Source organism: Papio anubis, chromosome 4 (genome assembly GCF_008728515.1).
Source record: "Papio anubis isolate 15944 chromosome 4, Panubis1.0, whole genome shotgun sequence".
NCBI lineage: Eukaryota > Metazoa > Chordata > Mammalia > Primates > Cercopithecidae > Papio > Papio anubis.
In genome coordinates this window covers 175,780,588-175,798,908 of record NC_044979.1, presented here as the reverse complement: position 1 = coordinate 175,798,908, position 18,321 = coordinate 175,780,588, and the positions used below count along the sequence as shown (strand labels likewise).

The 18,321-nt window shown below is 39.5% G+C and overlaps 1 protein-coding gene across 2 annotated transcripts in view; it reads left to right on the top strand.

Moving 5' to 3' along the window:
* The window catches only part of DSCAM (DS cell adhesion molecule), an 825,379-nt gene that overhangs the window by 541,151 nt on the left and 265,907 nt on the right, over positions 1-18,321 (top strand). For both annotated transcript variants that reach the window (XM_017956431.3, XM_031664941.1), the window contains exons 9-10: positions 1,557-1,835; positions 15,081-15,200. In XM_017956431.3, coding sequence (XP_017811920.1) covers positions 1,557-1,835; positions 15,081-15,200 — 399 coding nt within the window. The remainder of the gene's footprint in view (positions 1-1,556; positions 1,836-15,080; positions 15,201-18,321) is intronic.

The window sequence follows — 18,321 nt, the reverse complement described above, 5'->3', positions numbered from 1 at the left end:
ATAATAATTGGTTTATATTAGATTATCACATGATTAATCATCTTAGTTTGTACTCTTAGTCATTTCCATGCCCCTGCATACAAATAAACCTTTTTCTTTCAAAGAATGTATGCAAAAACACAAAAAAAGGCTTACATTACAGCCTCTGATATTAGCCATATTGACATGATTTAAGCCCTCCGATAACAGTTAACTAGTTCTGAGATCGAAAGGGCAACGTAACGTCTTTGAGTATCACTCTTCCCATTTGCAAAGTAAGGCAATAAATAACTAATCTTTTAGGCTGATGAAAGAGCATGTTACTTTGCTCATGATCTGTAACTAACAAGTAACAGGTAGGGTTCAAATGTGGTTCATCTGACTCCATTTTAAGTATTTCAGAATGCTAATACCCTATGACATCATCTAGGAGGGCACTGAGGAAGAGAGTTCCTGAGGCAAGATGGACAAATAGGCATCACTCAGCAAAACTGAATCAGGAAAGAGCTTTCCAGGCTGAGTTTGCCTGCACTGTCCATGGTAGGCCAGGCTGAAGGCTATAACCTGACCTCCTTAGCAACATATCAACTCAAATAACCTGCCATGGACCAGTTCATAATTAAAAGTTTCACACATAAAGTGTGAAAAACTAAGAGACGCAAGGTAAACATGTCGTTTTTCTAATATGAAATAAGAATTTATAGTTAATGGTTGTTATTAGTTGGACATAAAAAAGAACTTTAACGATAAAATTGGAATATTTATTTTACTTTTATTTTTTATTTTTTAGTTTTTTAGAGACAGGCTGGAGTCACCCAGGCTGGAGTGCAGTGGTGCCCTCATAGCTTACTGCAGCCTCGAACTCCTGGGCTCAAGGGATCCTCCTGCCTTGGCCTCCTCGGTAGCTGGGACTAGAGGTGCACACCACCACAGATGGCTAATTTTTTAAAAAAATTTTGTAGAGATGGGGGTCCCGTTATGTTACCCAGGCTGGTCTTGAACTCCTAGCCTCAAGTGTTCCTCCTGCCTCGGCCTCCCAAAGTGCTGGGATTACAGGTGTGAGCCACCACATCCAGCCAAAATTGGAATCTCTGCTGCTTCAGTGGGTTTAGAATATTCCTATTTACAAGGCAGGAAACAATTAGAAGGGGCAACAGTAATTGCAGCGTCATAGTCACAAAGCAGGAAAGAAACCTCCTCTTGTATACATCATTTTAAAAGGCTTTGAAGGAAAAGCAAACCTAAATCCCCCTTTCGCACTATTTACACTACAGAATATAGTCTGAAATATTTTCATTCAAAAATAATTATTAAATTTAAAAAAAGTCTGTTGAACAAAATTAGGTTAAGTAACTTGCTGAAGTACAAATTGGACGACGCTTTTTATTTAAAATGATGAGAAAATTCAAATAATAGAAGCATAATTTCAAATTGGCTACACTTCCTGTATTTCTATGCTGTATCTATGATTGTCTGTACTACTCCTTCAGTGCCATGTACAGGGTTAAAGGAAAAGAAATGTAGAATAAGCATGGTTGGTTATTATCTTCCCTCTGTTACTTTCTTTTTTCTTGCAGTTCCACCTTTCATACAACCCTTTGAGTTTCCAAGATTCTCCATTGGGCAGCGGGTCTTCATCCCGTGTGTCGTGGTCTCAGGGGACTTACCCATCACCATCACTTGGCAGAAGGATGGCCGGCCAATCCCTGGGAGCCTTGGGGTGACCATTGACAATATTGACTTCACAAGCTCCTTGAGGATTTCCAATCTCTCCCTGATGCACAATGGGAATTACACCTGCATCGCCCGGAATGAGGCCGCCGCCGTGGAGCACCAAAGCCAGTTGATTGTGAGAGGTAAGCAGAGGAACGTGAGCCATGTGGCATCCATAGAGTTGATTTAACAATGGTTTAGGATGATGTGGCTTGAAATATTGTGAAAATAACTAGAACTTTGAAATTCAGTCTTGTTTCACTAAAAAAATACAGCTCTGGAACACAGCCATGAATTACCCTAAACTCCAAGATAAGGCTTTATTTACTTAAAATATGTTTTAAATAATTAATAGCTAAGAAGGTGGGAGCCATAAGGTTTAACTCATGAACTAAGGCTTCCGTATGCTAACCCAATGAGTTTTGAGGACTAACGTTGATGAGCTTTTGCTTTATTGTATTCATATCATATTTTAATAATATTTCTTATTTCAATAAATGGCTTTTTAAAAATATGTGTCAAAGCTATATATCAAAGTTTTTCCAAAGAGCCATAAAATAGCTTTTCATAATGTTTGTTTGAGTTTTAGAAATGTGGTTTTCTTTGCCCATCTATTCTATTTAGCATTAAATATATCATTATTTTGGAAAGCCATTGCAACATTTTAAAATTAAGCAGAGTATGGTCGTATTTATTCAAAAGAATTAAAATAGCATAGGCTAACATTCAGAAAACATTGGCAGTAATCTCATTACATCCAAACTGTAAACATCAGTCTTATTTTGAACTTCTATTCAAGTCACCAAATTCCCATTAAGGCTCACACTCTTCATCTATGAAATAAGCTGCTAGTGTTCTCTAATGTGTATCAAACACAGACATTCTGTGATTTTTAAGATTCTCCAAGAGTACTATACATTAATCTACCATTACAATATTCATCCACATTGCAAAAGTAACTGTATGAAGTTAAAGATTTATATTAACAATGATTATTTGCATTTTAAAATTCCCCAAATTGTGGTCTCAGAGTAGTTGTTAGGAGCGGGAGGATTTCTGTAATTTCCCAGAGAGTGGAGATAGCTCTTTCTTGAACAGGAGATTCTCATGTCCTTCCTCAGTCCTTAATCCTCGTCCCCTTGATAACTCTTCTGCCTTTCCGACTGGGGAGAAATGCACTTTTTATCTACTTGCCAGCAAAAGGAAGTGACACAGACTTAGAAGTCATAGGAAGAAGCTAACTTTGTATTTCCGGAAAAAAAAAATGCCCCAGGTGAATAATTTAGAAAATATGTATTCAATTAGACACAAATTTAACATCCTCATGACATTTTTCTCATTTCCACCTTGCTCTTTGGAGTGGAAGAATTAGGATACTTGATTTTTTTCCCAAAATTTGAAAGATAAATAAAAAAAGGGAGCCAACGTAGTATCTGTTTCCCGAGTGTTTTCTTATAAGCAGAGTTGACTCTTGGGTTTGTGAAAGGCAAAATAGTATATCAGCCTACTTTCTATGTAATCTGCTCTGAAGGATCCAGGTCAGGAATCTGAAATGTCAGATAAAAATGTGCAGGGATGCTTTTTGTACCACTTGCCCTTGCAGAAAAAGCAACCAGAAGTTTTTAACCAAGACAAAGGTCAGATGAGCTGAAACTGAGCCTAGCTATTTGGGATAATGTAGCTGATCATGACATGATTAATGTCTCCATGTGATTGTTCTTCAAATATGTTAAATAAGCTTTAAATTAATATTAAATCACCAGTGAGATAATGCAGCCTAGAGGAAGAAAATGTGCTTCACAAACAGGTCAGTGTGACTGGAGAAACAGACAGGGACAAGGTGGTGTGGGACTGTGGTTCTCAATCCAGACAGTTCTGTAGAATTTCCTGGGAGATTTAAGAAGACACTGATGTGCATTTTTTGGTCCCAAACTACACCAATTAAATCATAATCTTTAGGGGTAAATCCATCTTCCAGATCTCTGGGGAATTGTTCTTTTTTTCCCAAAAATCACTAGTTAGTGATTCTGAAACCTTCTTATATATTCAGATTGCATAAGAAGCTCTAAAAAGACCCTGATGTCCAGGATGAAGCTCCCACCAATTAAAGAACCATCTTTGGAGGTGGAACCCAGGCATCAATAATTTGTAAAATCCACAAGTTTATTCTAATATGTAGCCAAGTCTCAGTCCCAGCCCCCTGAGTCATTAGAACATGCAGCCATTTTAGAAGTGTGGATTTTTTTTTTTTCTAGATTAAAGAGTTGGCACTGTTGACTGCAACCACCGCAGCACCCTGGCCTGATTTATCTTTTTAGTTATCACACTAGTAGCCGTCTGAAGAATGGACTGGGCTAGAAAGCAAGAAGAGTAGTTGACAGGCTATTTCAGACTTTCAGGCAAGATAAAAATACCTTGGATGAAGATGGTAATGTTAAGGTTATGAGAAGCAGTGGAATTCACAATCTATTTTGGTGGTAAAGCAAACAAAACATGCTTGTGGAGTGAATGTTGCAAATGAGATAAAAAAGAACCTTTAGTGGAATCACGCTTTGCCTAATAACAAGGTGAACGAAAGTGTCTTTAGCAGAAGCAGAGAAGAAATGATGAAGAATGCTTTTGACAAGGGGAATGATGGTCAATGATATGGAAGAAGCACCTGTCCTAGCAGTCACTAGAGCACTCCAACATTTAAGGCCCTGGAATAAGAGGAGGAAGAATCAGCAGAAGAGACGAAGAGGGAAAAGGAGCAGCTTGTAAAGGAGGAGAAAATCTAGTGGACTGTGACACTCTGGAAGCAAAATCGGAACTAAATTGAGAAAGAGGATATTAAACAGTATTGAATCCTGCTGAAAGTAGACAAAGAGGAAAACCAAGAGTTGGTCACTAGTTTAGGAAGATGGATATTGTTTATGACCTTGATGGCTATTGTTTATGACCTTGATGGCTATTGTTTATGACCTGGTGTCATTGCAGCAAGGGCCTGATTAGAGGAGCTTCAGAAAAGAAAGAAGGCCAATGTGCAGGAACTCAGAAAACACAACTATTTTTATATTTTTAGGAATTTTGCCATCACAGGAGGCAGTAAAATGGAGACAAAGTTGGAAATGGACATGGGGCAAGGGCAGGAGTTATTTTTAAGACTGGATACTTTACAGCATGCTTATATGCTTATGAGAATGAGCCAGTAGAGAGGAAAAAAATATGTGGCAAGATAAAAAGGAGGTTATTACAGGGTCAAAGTCCTTGAGTTAGTGAATGCAACCAGAATTCTTTGTACCAGTGCAGTAGTATGTTCAAAGTAGTATAATAACCATGGTGTGAAGCTCCAGTAGGTAGCACCAACAGAAATGACTGAAAATTATAGGGAGGAGGAATGTTTTGGGTCAAAGAAGTAGAAAAACAAAAATTATCTAATGGGACCATCACAGAGTAACAGGTAACACATTTATCCTCCTACTGCAAACTAACTATAAATTGGACTGATGTGCATAAACAAATTCATGCAGTGAGCTCCAAATTCACCCCAGATGGCTGCTTGGGGTACTTTGTGCACATGACAAGGGAGTGCAGAGCCCAAATAGATCACAGTGATCTTGGCAGGTGGAGAAAACAGAGAGAGAAATTGAAAGATACTGAGATGATTACTGGGTATTGAAGGACAAACTACTGGAGATTAGGGAGCTATTCAAAGAAAGATCTCTAGAAATCTATACAGGGCTCCTTTGCAGTTTCAGCTGAATACTGTTCTTCACATGCAAAGGGTGCTAGCAGAAGTTGCACACTGCTTGGGAATGCTGGAGTTCTAACTAGCCAGAATAGGGGAATTCAGTTGAAATCTCAGAAAGGCCACCCACTAGGAGTAGAACTAATCTAGCCCCAGAATAAGGGTTACTCTAGGCCAGCCCTGAAAAGCCTAAGAAGATTCTTGACAAGATAAAACTTCTCCACTAGTAAGTTAATTGTGTGCACGTACAACATTTGACACTAAAAAGGAAGACAACAAAATCCAGACCCCCAACAGCACAGCATATCCACAATGTACTGCATTCAGTAAACACAGGCACACCTCATTTTATTGCACTTTTCTTTTTCTTTTTTGAGACAGATCTCACTTTGTCACCCAGGCTGGACTGCAATGGGCCGATCTTCACTCACTGCAACATCGGCCTCCTGAGTTCAAGCAATTCTCCTGCCTCAGCTTCCTGAATAGCTGGGATTACAGGCATGTGCCACCACGCCCAGCTAATTTTTGTATTTTTAGTAGAGATAAGGTTTCACCATATTGGCCAGGCTGGTCTTGAACTCCTGGCCTCAGGTGATGCACTCCATTCAACCTCTGAAAGTGCTGAGATTACAGGAGTGAGCCACCATGCCCGGCCACACTTTGCTTTATTGCGCTTCCCAGATACTGCATTTTTTACAAATTGAAGGTTCGTGGCAATCCTGCATCGAGCAAGTCTTTGGGGACCATTTGTTCCAACAGTATGTGCTCACTTCGTGTCTGTATGTCACATTTTGGTAATTCTTACCACATTTCAAACTTTTATTATTGTTATGTCTGTTACGGTGATTAGTAATCAGTAATCCCTAGTGTTACTGTTACAATGTTACTATTATAATTGTTTAGTAGCCATATGAGATGGCAAACTTAATAAATGTTGGGTGTGTTCTGACCACTCTACCAGCCAACCATTTCCCAGTCTCCATTTCTTAACTTCCCTATTTCCTAAGACATAACAATATTGAAATGAAATGGTCTCCAGTGTTAGAGTGAAAGGGAGAGTCATTACACATCTCTCACTTTAAATCAAAAGCTAGAAATGATTACATTCGGTGAGGAAGGCATTTGAAAGCCAAGATAGGCTGAAAGCTAGGCTTCCTATGCCAAACTGTTAGTCACATTGTAAACACAAAGGAAAAGTTCTTGAAGGAAATGAAAAATGCTACTCCAGTGAACACACAAATGGTAAAGTGAAACAGCCTCATTGCTAATATGGAGAACGTTTAAATGGTGTGGAAGATAAAATACAAACCAGCCACCACATTCCCTTAAGTTAAAGCTTAATCCAGGGGAAGGCCCTAACTCTCTTCTTTTCTATAAAGGCTGAGTGATGTGAGGAAGCTGCAGAAGAAAAGTTTGACCTGGGGTGATAATAAAACTTAGCACATTGTTTGGTAGTCTGGGTTACTAGGAAGATTTGTAAAGACTTGATCTAAAATAAATTAGCTGTTGTCTTGAGGAAAATATAAGAAAACAAAAACAAAATCCCAAAAGCAAAGATCTCTTAGCTGTTATGTATGAGCCAATAAGAGCCAAATCTCATAGCTCTTATGACAGTGGACTGATGGTTTCCCTGATATCCTGCTCAGTGGAGTGACCTTAGCATTGATGAAGCTGTTAGAAATAAAGCATTAGGCTTCATGACAGAGCACTTCTGCCCTTTGCTTCCTGTTGTGGTCTTTGCACCACTCACAGGAAAGCACCAACACAAGAGTTCCTATTTGTGATTCCAAAGGAGGTTCGTTTTCTCACCCTTTTTTATATCTTCTGATGAGTCCATGGTTTCTGACTTTTAATGGTGAACTGCCACATAGAGAAACAAACACATTGGCTAAAATAGTAGTTGACTGTCAGTTGACAGGAAAAATGAAAATTATAGAAGGTTTCTATTTTATTGTCATCTATTGATCCAATTTTTGATAGAATTCTCATGCTATGATTTTACTTCATTCATTCATTCATCCTTACCCAAAATATTTCTTAAATATCTGTTTTATAATCGGTATTGTTTTGAGTGTCGAGGATACCATGGTGATTAAAATAAAGACACCAAGTCTCTGCCCCATAAGGCTCAAATTCTAGTGAAGGGAAGAGATAATGAACAAACAATGTCAGTTATCTACAAGGACTATGAAAAATAAACATGTGGTACATGGATTGAGAAAGATGGGGATGAAAATAGTGTTTTAGGTAGGCTGGGCAGGGGAAGGCTTTCTGGAGAGATCTTTGGGCAGAGACTTGACTGAAGTGAAGGCGTACGACCCAGGGAATTGTAGGAAGCGAGTTTTAAGCAGAGAGACCAACAAGTCTGAAGACAGAGTGTGGAGTGAGTTTTGTGTGTTCACAGCACAGCAAGAGGCCCAAGGTGCTTCCTGTTCAGTAAGAGAGGACAGAAAGTTTAAGGCAGAGAGATAAGCAGGGGCCAGGCCATCTATTCTCAGAATGATGGGAAAACATCGATTTAATTTTCAGTGTCGTAAATTAAATCTTACCTAGACTTTGGCCAAGTCCCATCTCAACTAAATGTCACCGAGTAGAGAATGGTGGTATTTATCCACGCAATCCCTCCCACCTCCACCAAATGGCATTCATTAAAACTGAATTTCTGCCCATGTTTACAGCTAGGGAAACCTAAATTAATTCTTTGGAAATATATAGCAACTTAGAAGCCATGGCTTCCACACGTAAGACGCTGGACTACATTTAAAACTGGAAAAATGCCTGTCTTCTTATAACCATAGTATTCTTTATTTAAAAATAAAGCAACAACAGAAGTAATCCCCCCTCCAACACACACAAAATAAACAGATCAAGCCAAAGACCTCTATATTTTAAACAACCCTCATTTTAGGCAACACCAGGAATAAACTTCCTCAAAGAAACCTATTTGAAACTTCAGATACTCTCAGCCTATGTGGATCCCATGACAAGATATTGGTATTTTGGAATATATATCAAATTGTTCTTTTTGGAGAGACAGGAGTGCTGGTTATGTGCATGGAATTATGATTCACAGAAGTGTTGGCAAAGTTAGCCATATTGCCTCTTGGAGATGTGATATAATTATGTAGTTGAACCTATTCATCTCTTTAATTACTCCTCCTCCCCACCAGAAAAACCGCTCTGTATTAGTCCATTTTTATGCTGTTGATAAAGACTTACCCAAGACTGGCTAATTTGTAAAGAAAAAGAGGATTAATGGACTCACAGTTCCACGTGGCTGGGAGGTGAAAGGCACGTCTTACATGGTGGCAGGCAAGAGAGAGCTTGTGCAGGGGAAATCCCCTTTATAAAACCATCAGATCTCATGAGACTTATTCACTATCACAAGAACAGCATGGGAAAGATCCGCCCCCCATGGTTAAATTACCTCCCACTGTATTCCTCCCGCAATATGAAGGAATTGTGGGAGCTACAATTCAAGATGAGATTTGGGTGAGGACACCACCAAACCATGTCATGCTCTATTGGAAAACCAACTATATTGGCAAGCAGGCTCACCACAATATACCAAATAATGTGTTATACTAATAAAAGGAAGTCAAAATATCATCTTTAAAAAAGGAAACCAACAACTTTGGGGAATTATACACCCAGACACTATAGAGTACTGGTGGTGTTTTTGTTCTATCATAAGTTTTGGCCCAAATGGCAGCAGTCCCAAAGGCTTCAATCCTTCCATCTCAGGCTTTGTATCTTGTTGGCTAGAGTCCTCCTATGAGGCTGTCTTCTGCTGTCCCTCAGATGGCACTTCCGTTGGGTCCACTCTTCTCAAAGACCTCGGGCTTTGGGGGTCACCCTGATCTGAGTTATTAACTTAGCCATGCTCCATTTCCCTAGTCTATAAAACTGAAGTAATAACATTCATTTATTCATGTGTCCTTTCAACACGTAGTTACAGAGTGCTTTCTGTACTCCAGATCTGTGCTGTGGGCTGGGCATACCATGGTCTATGAGAAATGAATGGTTCTTGTTCTCATAGCGTGCACAGCCTAGTGTGGGAGACAGACTATTAAACAGAAATACCAAATGAGTGTAGTAAAGGTTATGGTAAGTGATTAAGGGCTCAGAGAAGCACTTAATCTTATCCACAGCATCAGAAAAAAAATGTGCCTAAGTGAGCGCTAAGCTAAGATGCAAATAGTAATTGGGAACTTGTTAAACAAAGATATGAAGAAGTCTGTGTGAAGACTCGGTAGCAACATCGGTCTTGGGGACTGGATAATAGACAGGGTTTTAGAATGGTTGGGGCAAAGTCTGCAAGAGGAGAATGTCACAGAATGCAACTGGAGACCAAGAGCTCAAGTCATAAAAATCCTTTAAAATATCCCAAGAGTCTGGATTATACCAAAGGGCCATGGGAATATGGGATGCTTTGAAGCAAGGAAGTCACATCATCCAATTTGTGTCTTAGATCCTTTAGGTCTCTGTGTGAACAATGAATTCAAGTGGGACAGTTGGTGGCAGGTAGACCAGTTAGGGGGCTGAGAAATCTAAATAAGAGACATATGGGCCTTGTCCTAGGTTGGGTTCCCTTGAAAGTAGAATGTGAGGTACAGAATTGGCTGGCAGGTTATTTATTTGGGATGTCATTCCTGGATCCCAGAATGGAAAGAATGAGATCAGAAAGGGAGAAAAAAAATCAATAAAAGTTACTTTAATGAGCTGGTTGCTGCTATGGGCAACTGGAGCTCATTCCTACTGGGAGCCCTCTAAGGAATCACGTAGAACAGTGGTTCTTGAAGTGTGGTCTCTGTACCAGCAGCCTCAGCATCGCCTGGGAACTCATTAGAAAGGCAAAATCTTGGATTCCACCCCAGACCTACTGAGTCAGAATCACTGGAGACAGGGTTCAGCAATGTGTGGTTTAATCAGCTCTTCAGGTGATTCTGATGCCCTCTAATGTTTGAGAAGCGTAGGCATAGAGCAGGCCTCATAATTGCCCCCACTGGATCGGAGGAAAGTGAGGCAGAGGCAGAGAATTTATACCCTGACTACTGTCCTCAGTGATGGACAATTGTTTTTCACATGTCAGGGTTGCACCAGTAAGGTGGGTAAAGGCTCATGACTTCTGAGAAGGCCTGAGACAGCAAAGAGAGGGACCCATCCCCTTAGTGCAGTATCCTGGCAAAGTGTGTGGAGGTGGAGCTGTCCGCCCAGAGGTGCTGAAGCCGGGTGGACAGAGAGGCTGTGCCCCTTTCCCACATAACCAGACTACTCACTGTGACTGGGGTGTGGCAGTGGAGATGAAGAGAATTTGAAGCTACATTTTCAAGAAATAATTATCAGTATCTGATAAAAAAGAAATAAAAGAAGAGTATATGAAAGGAAATTCCATTTTTCTTGCTCGAGGACCTTAATGGATGGTGGACAGGAACAGGTACCATTTTGGAAACTTGTGTTAAAGGTATCTGTGATATAAGTTAATGATGGGGGAATATGATGCTCTACACACCAAGAGAAGATGAAGGCAATTGTCATGATGGGAGTGGGTGAAATAGCTCAGGAGGTTTGTTGAGTAAGATGTGGAGAAGATTGAAGACAACACCCTGAGAAGCAGGAGAGGGCCATAGTAGGGGGTCCTCTCTTTAATAAGCAAGCAAAATAAGAATTGTCTTGAGGGCAATTCTGGGAGGGGTCAAAGGATGGAACTAGGAGTACTTGAAACCCACTGAGTCCTCAGGAAATGCTCACTTTTATTACTAAGTGACTCCTGGGGGGGCTCCTGATTCCTTTAGGACAATTTCTTAGGCTGCCATTTTGTAGAAAAAAATATGTGGGTCAAATATTAATAGTTTCTTTTAAAAAATCTCTACTTTTAAAAAAATAAACTGCTGCTTACTTTAAAAAATTGGTAACTCTGTTGTCCCTAGGGATAATGGTCATTCCCAGTGCTTAGAGCATACGAGGATGATGTCATTAATTACATGTTAAACACTGGGTCCTCATTCAGACACTCCCCTGCCCTGGAATTTTAATCTTAGCTGGTGATGCAGCTGTCTCAAAGTGATGGCAACCCCCAAGGGACTGTATGCCTGTTGTCTTCCCATTAGGCTCTGGGCAGGCAAAGAAATTTGTTTAGAAACTTATTACAACTTTTCCCAGGAATCCATCACCTCTAATTTTGCCAGGCAGAACTCAACCCAAGCATATTCTTAAAGTGTCGGATCTGAGGAGTGTGGCCCTCAGGTCTTCTTGGTGTAAGTACATGGATGTTCCCAGTCTTAGAATTCTTATTGTAACTCACAAGTTCATTTTCATGAAAGGGACCTACATATTCACTGGTACATGATAAGAAATCACTTAGGGATTGAATATTTAAATTCATGACAGTCTTCTGTCAAAATTTGAAGGAAATGTATATGATTTGGCTTATTCATGCACTTAGTAAAATATAGCATTTTCCTCAAGGTGGTCTCAAGTTGCATGGTCTATCAGCCAAACATCAAATATCTGAGCTATTAATTATTCTCTTTGCTGTAAAAATTAAGAAGTTCACTGACTGCAGAAGCTTCTTTCTTAGGTCTTCATGTGACTGTAAATCACTGGGGTATCTGAAGAGAGAATTCCAGTCTATGAGGAAAGAGGTGCACATGGGAAATCTCCTGGCTACTCCAGGGTCAGAAACAGTTTTCAATGATATAGGGTAATTATTCTAGTAATTTAGGGAACATTTTCATCTGTAACTGCCTTATGCTTACAATATTTCAATAGTTGTTTCTCATATAAACTTCTTTGATGAGATTTTAAGGAACATTTTGTTGGATTAGAATCAAACTGAGGGGAGGGGTAATGGATCAATTATAATTAGACATGCTTCCAGAGGGAATGCAAGAGATTTTCTACCCTGTCCATTGATGAGCAATTTCTTGCTCTTGGCAGAACTTGAGCCAAATGGAGCACAGAATGTGGATGGCTGCAGATTTCCCTTCCACCTGGGGAGAATAATTTTGGCACAATGTCTTCAACTTTGTCACCTACTCTTGAGGTTGATTGGTTACTTTTACTAGAAAACTTAGCTCTATATAATCTCTACCATATTTCTTAGAGATAATTTCCTCACCTAGAGACAGTCATTCCTTATTATCTTATTTTAAATATATTTTCATTTTCTTAATTACATTTTGTCTCCGAATACCATGAAGTATTCTACATGAAGTAACATTGCTTATTAGTTAAGCAATATCTCAGAGACCCATTGGCTGTGTAAATTATTTATTTCATTTGCAAATTGGGAACTTTGCTCGTTAAGAATATGTCGGGCCATGTGCAGTGGCTCACGCCTGTAATCCCAGCACTTTGAGAGGCCGAGGCGGGTGGATCAGGAGGTCAGGAGTTCAAGACCAGCCTGGCCAAGATGATAAAACTCCGTCTCTACTAAAAATACAAAAAAATTAGCTGGGTGTGGTGGCAGGCACCTGTAATCCCAGCTACTCAGGAGGCTGAGGCAGAGAATTGCTTGAACCTGGGAGGCAGAAGTTGCAGTGAGTGGAGATCACACCAATGCACTCCAGCCTAGACAACAGAGTGAGACTCCGTCTCAAAAAAAAAAAAAAAAAAAAAGTCAAAGCCAAACATACCTGCATTTACTAAATTAACCAGCACTCTTATAGCAGTATCTCCACAGTTCTGAGAACTTTTCTAATCTTAATTTGTTCGATCTTTTTAACAGTCCTTAAAAATGAGTTCCATAATTATCTCCAATTTTCAGATAAGAAAATTGAGACCAAGAGCCATTTTATAGTTTGCACAAAATTGCCCAATAGGAAATAGCAGAGCTGGACACCAAGCCAGTATGTTTAACAGTTGGCTTTATGCTGGTAGTCTGGTGCTTCTTCATGTGTAAATCTTTCTACAGAAAGTAAGGCTAGAAAATTAAAAGCAATGATTTTCCAGAAACACTGTGGTTAATTCCATCTCTGGCTGCTTCTTGTGTCTTGACATTTTCCCTTCCTCCTTGGTTATTTTAAGGCCAAAGTGATCTTCAGCTTGGCTCAGATCATTGTAACATGCTTCTAAGCCCCTTGCTAACTTAGGCCCTAACCATCTTCTCAGTCTATCATATGTGGTAGCTGGAGTTCCTATCTACTTATAACATGTAGGCTCACATTTATGTCTCAAAATTAAGAATTCTGCATTTTGCAAGGCTGAAGAGATTAGCCTTACCAGGAATTTCCAAGTATTTACTCTATGGTGTAGATAATTCATCTCCTCTCACATAGTTTATGACTGCCTCATTGAAAGTCTACCCTGTAGTGAATCCCTGATCTGCTGGGAAAGATTAGGGGATTAGAATACCTTCAGATGCTACCTTTCCTAGGAGAATGTGTGTGTTCTTCTCTCTAAGAGATATGATACATATTAAAATCCTAATGGCTTGTCTCAAATAATATGCTTTCTTTTGGGAGATATGTTTTAGTGAAGTCATATGTATGTTTTAGGTAGGGATGGGTGTTTACAGCACCTCACAACATTCACCAGATAAGCAGTCACTTATTATCTTGTTTTTTATAGGCACACTAGAAAAGCTTTATGGTACCTCACTGCAACTGCTCTTCAGAGTCCGCCTTTGGCCCGCCCTGGTGCTGACATCAGGCATAACGCACTATGTCCTCACCAGAATTTTGGGAAAAGTTCAGCCCCACATTGTATTCTTTTTTTTTTTTTTTTTTTTTTTTTTTTGAGACGGAGTCTTGCTCTGTCCCCCAGACTGGAGTGCTCTCGGCTCACTGCAAGCTCCGCCTCCTGGGTTCACGCCCACATTGTGTTCTTGATTGCCTTTAGGAGGTGCCTATTATTTCTCACATCTCCTGTTAGAGGAAAAATCAACATCAAATGCTTTGACCAGTTCACATCCAAGATGAATACTTATATTTGATATTACTATTGGAGGCACAAATATGTATTTGATCTGCTTTTTTTTTTTTTTTTTTTTTTTTTTTTTTTTGAGATGGAGTTTCACTCTTGTTGCCCAGGCTGGAGTGCAGTGGTGCAATCTCAGCTCACTGCAACCTCTGCTTCCCGGGTCCAACCGATTCTCCAGCCTCAGCCTCCTGAGTAGCTGGGATTACAGGCATGCTTGCACCACACACACAGCTAATTTTGTGTTTTAGTAGAGATGGGGTTTCTCTGTGTTGGTCAGACTGGTCTCAAACTCCGGACCTCAGGTGATCTGCCTGCCTCAGCCTCCCAAAGGGTTGGGATTACAGGCGTGAGCCACCGAGCCCAGCCTGATCTGTTCTTTAAATGGTGATTCTGATTCAATTTTCCATTGAGGGAATTTCTGAATATTTTTGATAACACAAGCAAAAGCAAAATGTTCCGTTCCTTTGATTTAGTCAAACTTCCTCCCTCGAGGCCAGTTTTCCCTAGTGCAAAGGGCTTTTACCTGTGACAAAAGCTCATTGATATGAATCAGAAAATTTTTCAGCACTGAGATTACTCTCTTAATTTGTCCCAAACTGCCAATAGTATTTTTATTGTCCCATGTATATGGAACAGTCTTATTTTTAATGTTCGTTAAAATGATTCAGTTTCTTAAAATCACACCTTTACTCAGTTTCTGGTCTAGTGTTAATTACTGGTGACATTTCTCTCTTTTCAGTTCCTCCCAAGTTTGTAGTTCAGCCGCGGGACCAGGATGGGATTTATGGCAAAGCTGTCATCCTCAATTGTTCTGCTGAGGGTTACCCTGTACCTACCATCGTGTGGAAATTCTCTAAAGGTATGGAGTTACTTGATCTGCTTGTTACCTGTCAAACATTTGCTATGTTCTAAAGGATTAGATAGATGAACATTTCTAGATTTCCAGAGAAGTTTCTTGCGAATAGATATGTATCTCTGTTTCCACCAAGCCTATCATTCTCTCATAGACATTCCTAGTCGTCCACCTAGGTGTTTTTATTCAGACCCACAGTGTGTCTGTTCTATATAACATGCCCTTGGAAAGGCCACAAAGGGATGGAAGGTTTTCCCATAGATTGTTTCAGCACTTAGGAAGTCCTACCTTGCCCACCTATATTACATAACCATGGTCTGCTTAGAGATCACTGCATGCTTGTCCATGAAGACATGTGAGTTTAAATTGTCAGAACTACTCATAGCTGGAAAATTATTTCCCCAGTATTTAGATAGATGAGTGGGTTTAGAAAATGACAGATAATATCATTGATTGTTTTATTCACCTGATTACCTTAGAATATACACATTACACCTCATCTCCTTGGCATGCTCTTTTTAAAAACAAACACGCCCAATGTCCCATCGTGATTGTCTCATGTTCCCCGCTCGCACCCCTAATCATGTTCCCTTTTCTAATGCAGAGCAGTAGCTCGTGGGTTTTAGGTGACATTGTAGACATTACACAAGTAGAAATGTATGATATGGAAACAAAGGGTGGAATCATGTTAGACTTTGGAAAAACAATTTCTGTTCATTAGGGTAGCTTCTTCAGAATGCTTCCTTAACTGTACTTGCAAACATATTGGAAGTTCTCTTTCTTTTGTCATTTAGACACTTGAATTCAGCACTATGTTAATACAAAATAGTTGAGGGCCAAATATGTACTGGTGAGATCAAATAATCAGTCAGTCAGTCATGACCTTTTTTCCCCAATAACCTAAGACCTAGTATCTAGGTTTAATTTTTGTGAGGTATTTGTTTTTGTGTAGACTTAATCATCGTTTATACTCTAGATGTTTCTTTTTAAAATAGAATGTTGCATTTTCTTATTACGGAAACAACTATGACCAAAGGAAAAACAAATGGTACATTGGTTGCAACCCTCCTGCCAACTCTCTTTTGAGAAGGAAGGTAAAGAAGTGGGGAAGAGGGTGCTAGACACTGTCTGGGAGAACAACTAAATTTTTAAAAGTCCCTGAGGCACCTTCCCTGTCACATACCACATCCACTGTCCATGTGCAAAGGACTTCTTCAAAAATAAAAGCCTGTTATTCGGAGTTTCTGCTCCCATGACTTTTTATTTCCTGCCATATTTGAAGCTCCATTGTGCATTATTACATAGAAACAGATAAATATCATAAATTTAATTTAGTTTCTATCAAGGTGTGTATTCGATATTATGGACATTTTCCATGACATTTGCCTCTTCGACATTATTTTTAATGCTTGTCATTATGCAGGCGTTCTCTCTCTCCCTGAGGGTGTTTACAGTTTTCACTCTCATAAACGCTGTAGCAAATGAACAGTCCTGTATGTTAATTCAATGTACATACGTGTGAGTGAAGTGAAATGGCACCAGCCATATAGAAGGCTCTTACTCTGTACTGCCCAAGGGCACTTAGGCCACCAACAGTAGGGGTGGGTGTATGTGGCCCAGCATCCTCACCAACTAGATAACAGTTTTTTTTAAATAGTCTTTACAACCTGATGGTTGAAAATGCCCTCTCATTTTAATTTGCATACTTAGATTGTTAACGTTGTTTAAAATGTTTTATCTTATGTTAACAGACCACTTCTACTTCTCCTTTGGGAAATTTATTATTCAGGTTACTTGCACACTTATCTCTGTGTCTTATTTATTTAGAAGTGTTTCTACATAGATGAAATAATGCTTTGTCTGTCTTGGATGTTACTGACGTTTTATCCCTTCTTACCACTAATTTAAAAATTAAGTTGTAGTAGTAGCTTTTTTGTCTTTAAATTTCATATGCAATATCAAGTCATCAAAGAAAAAAAATTAGAAATTGCAATTTTTTAAAAAGTTAAATTCCCCCCCAAATAACATCACTCAAAGATAACCAAAGATAACTGCTGCAAACATGTTTTGTCTCTAGCCTGTCAGTCCTGTTCCCAAGCAATTGTATACACGTAGATGCACATTATACATTTTTAAAATTTTTGATCATATGATTGTTGCTGGCTTATAATCTTCTTTCTTCAGTTAACAATATGCTATGTATATCTTGCCATAACAACAAATATGGTGCTTAATATGACTTTTTTTTTCTGGAGATGGAGTCTTGCTCTGTCGCCCAGGCTAGAGTGCAGTGGTGCAATCTCAGCTCACTGCAGCCTCCGCCGCCTGGGTTCAAGCAATTATCCCACCTCAGCCTCCCAAGCAGCTGGGATTACAGGTGCGCGCCACCACGCCCAGCTAATTTTTTGTATTTTTAGTGGAGATGAGGTTTCACCACGTTGGCCAGGCTGGTCTTGAACTCCATGACTTTTTAATGTCTGTGTAATGTTTATTTTAATACATCAATAATTACATTTATCTAATTAGTTAAGATTGAGTTCAGCCACTTAAACTCACAAGAGTTTATTTTTCTCGTAAGAGGACTCTGGATGTAGACAGCTCAGGACTAGTTGGCTTGACTAAGTCATCAGGCACCCAAACTCCTTATGTGTTAGGAAGATTTCTGCCTCACCTAGCAGCATTCTTCATCCCCAAATGATGGCCACCAAGCTCTAGTGTCAACTTCCTTTCACATTTCCCTGGATAAGGAAGAGCAAAGGGAGATGACTGCCCCTCCCGCATGAGTCACCTCCCTTTAAGGTCCTTTCCAGAAGTGCATCACAGATCAATTTTATCAGCATCTCCCTGGATCACTGGCCGGGTCGCCCCTAGCTATGAAGCATCTGTAAGCCATCATGGACATAATGTGTGTTATTTTCTTAAGTTAGAGGGGGTGTTGGATACTTAGCAACTAGATATCTCCAACACGATTGTTGAATGTCATATTTTTGGTTTTTGCCAGTTTTTCTCTTAGAAAAATATCATAATGACTTCTATCACATTTATCTTTGTATATGTGTTCATTTATCCCTGGGAATAAATTTCTATAAGTCAAGTTGCTGACTCAAGGAGTAAATAATTTTTATAA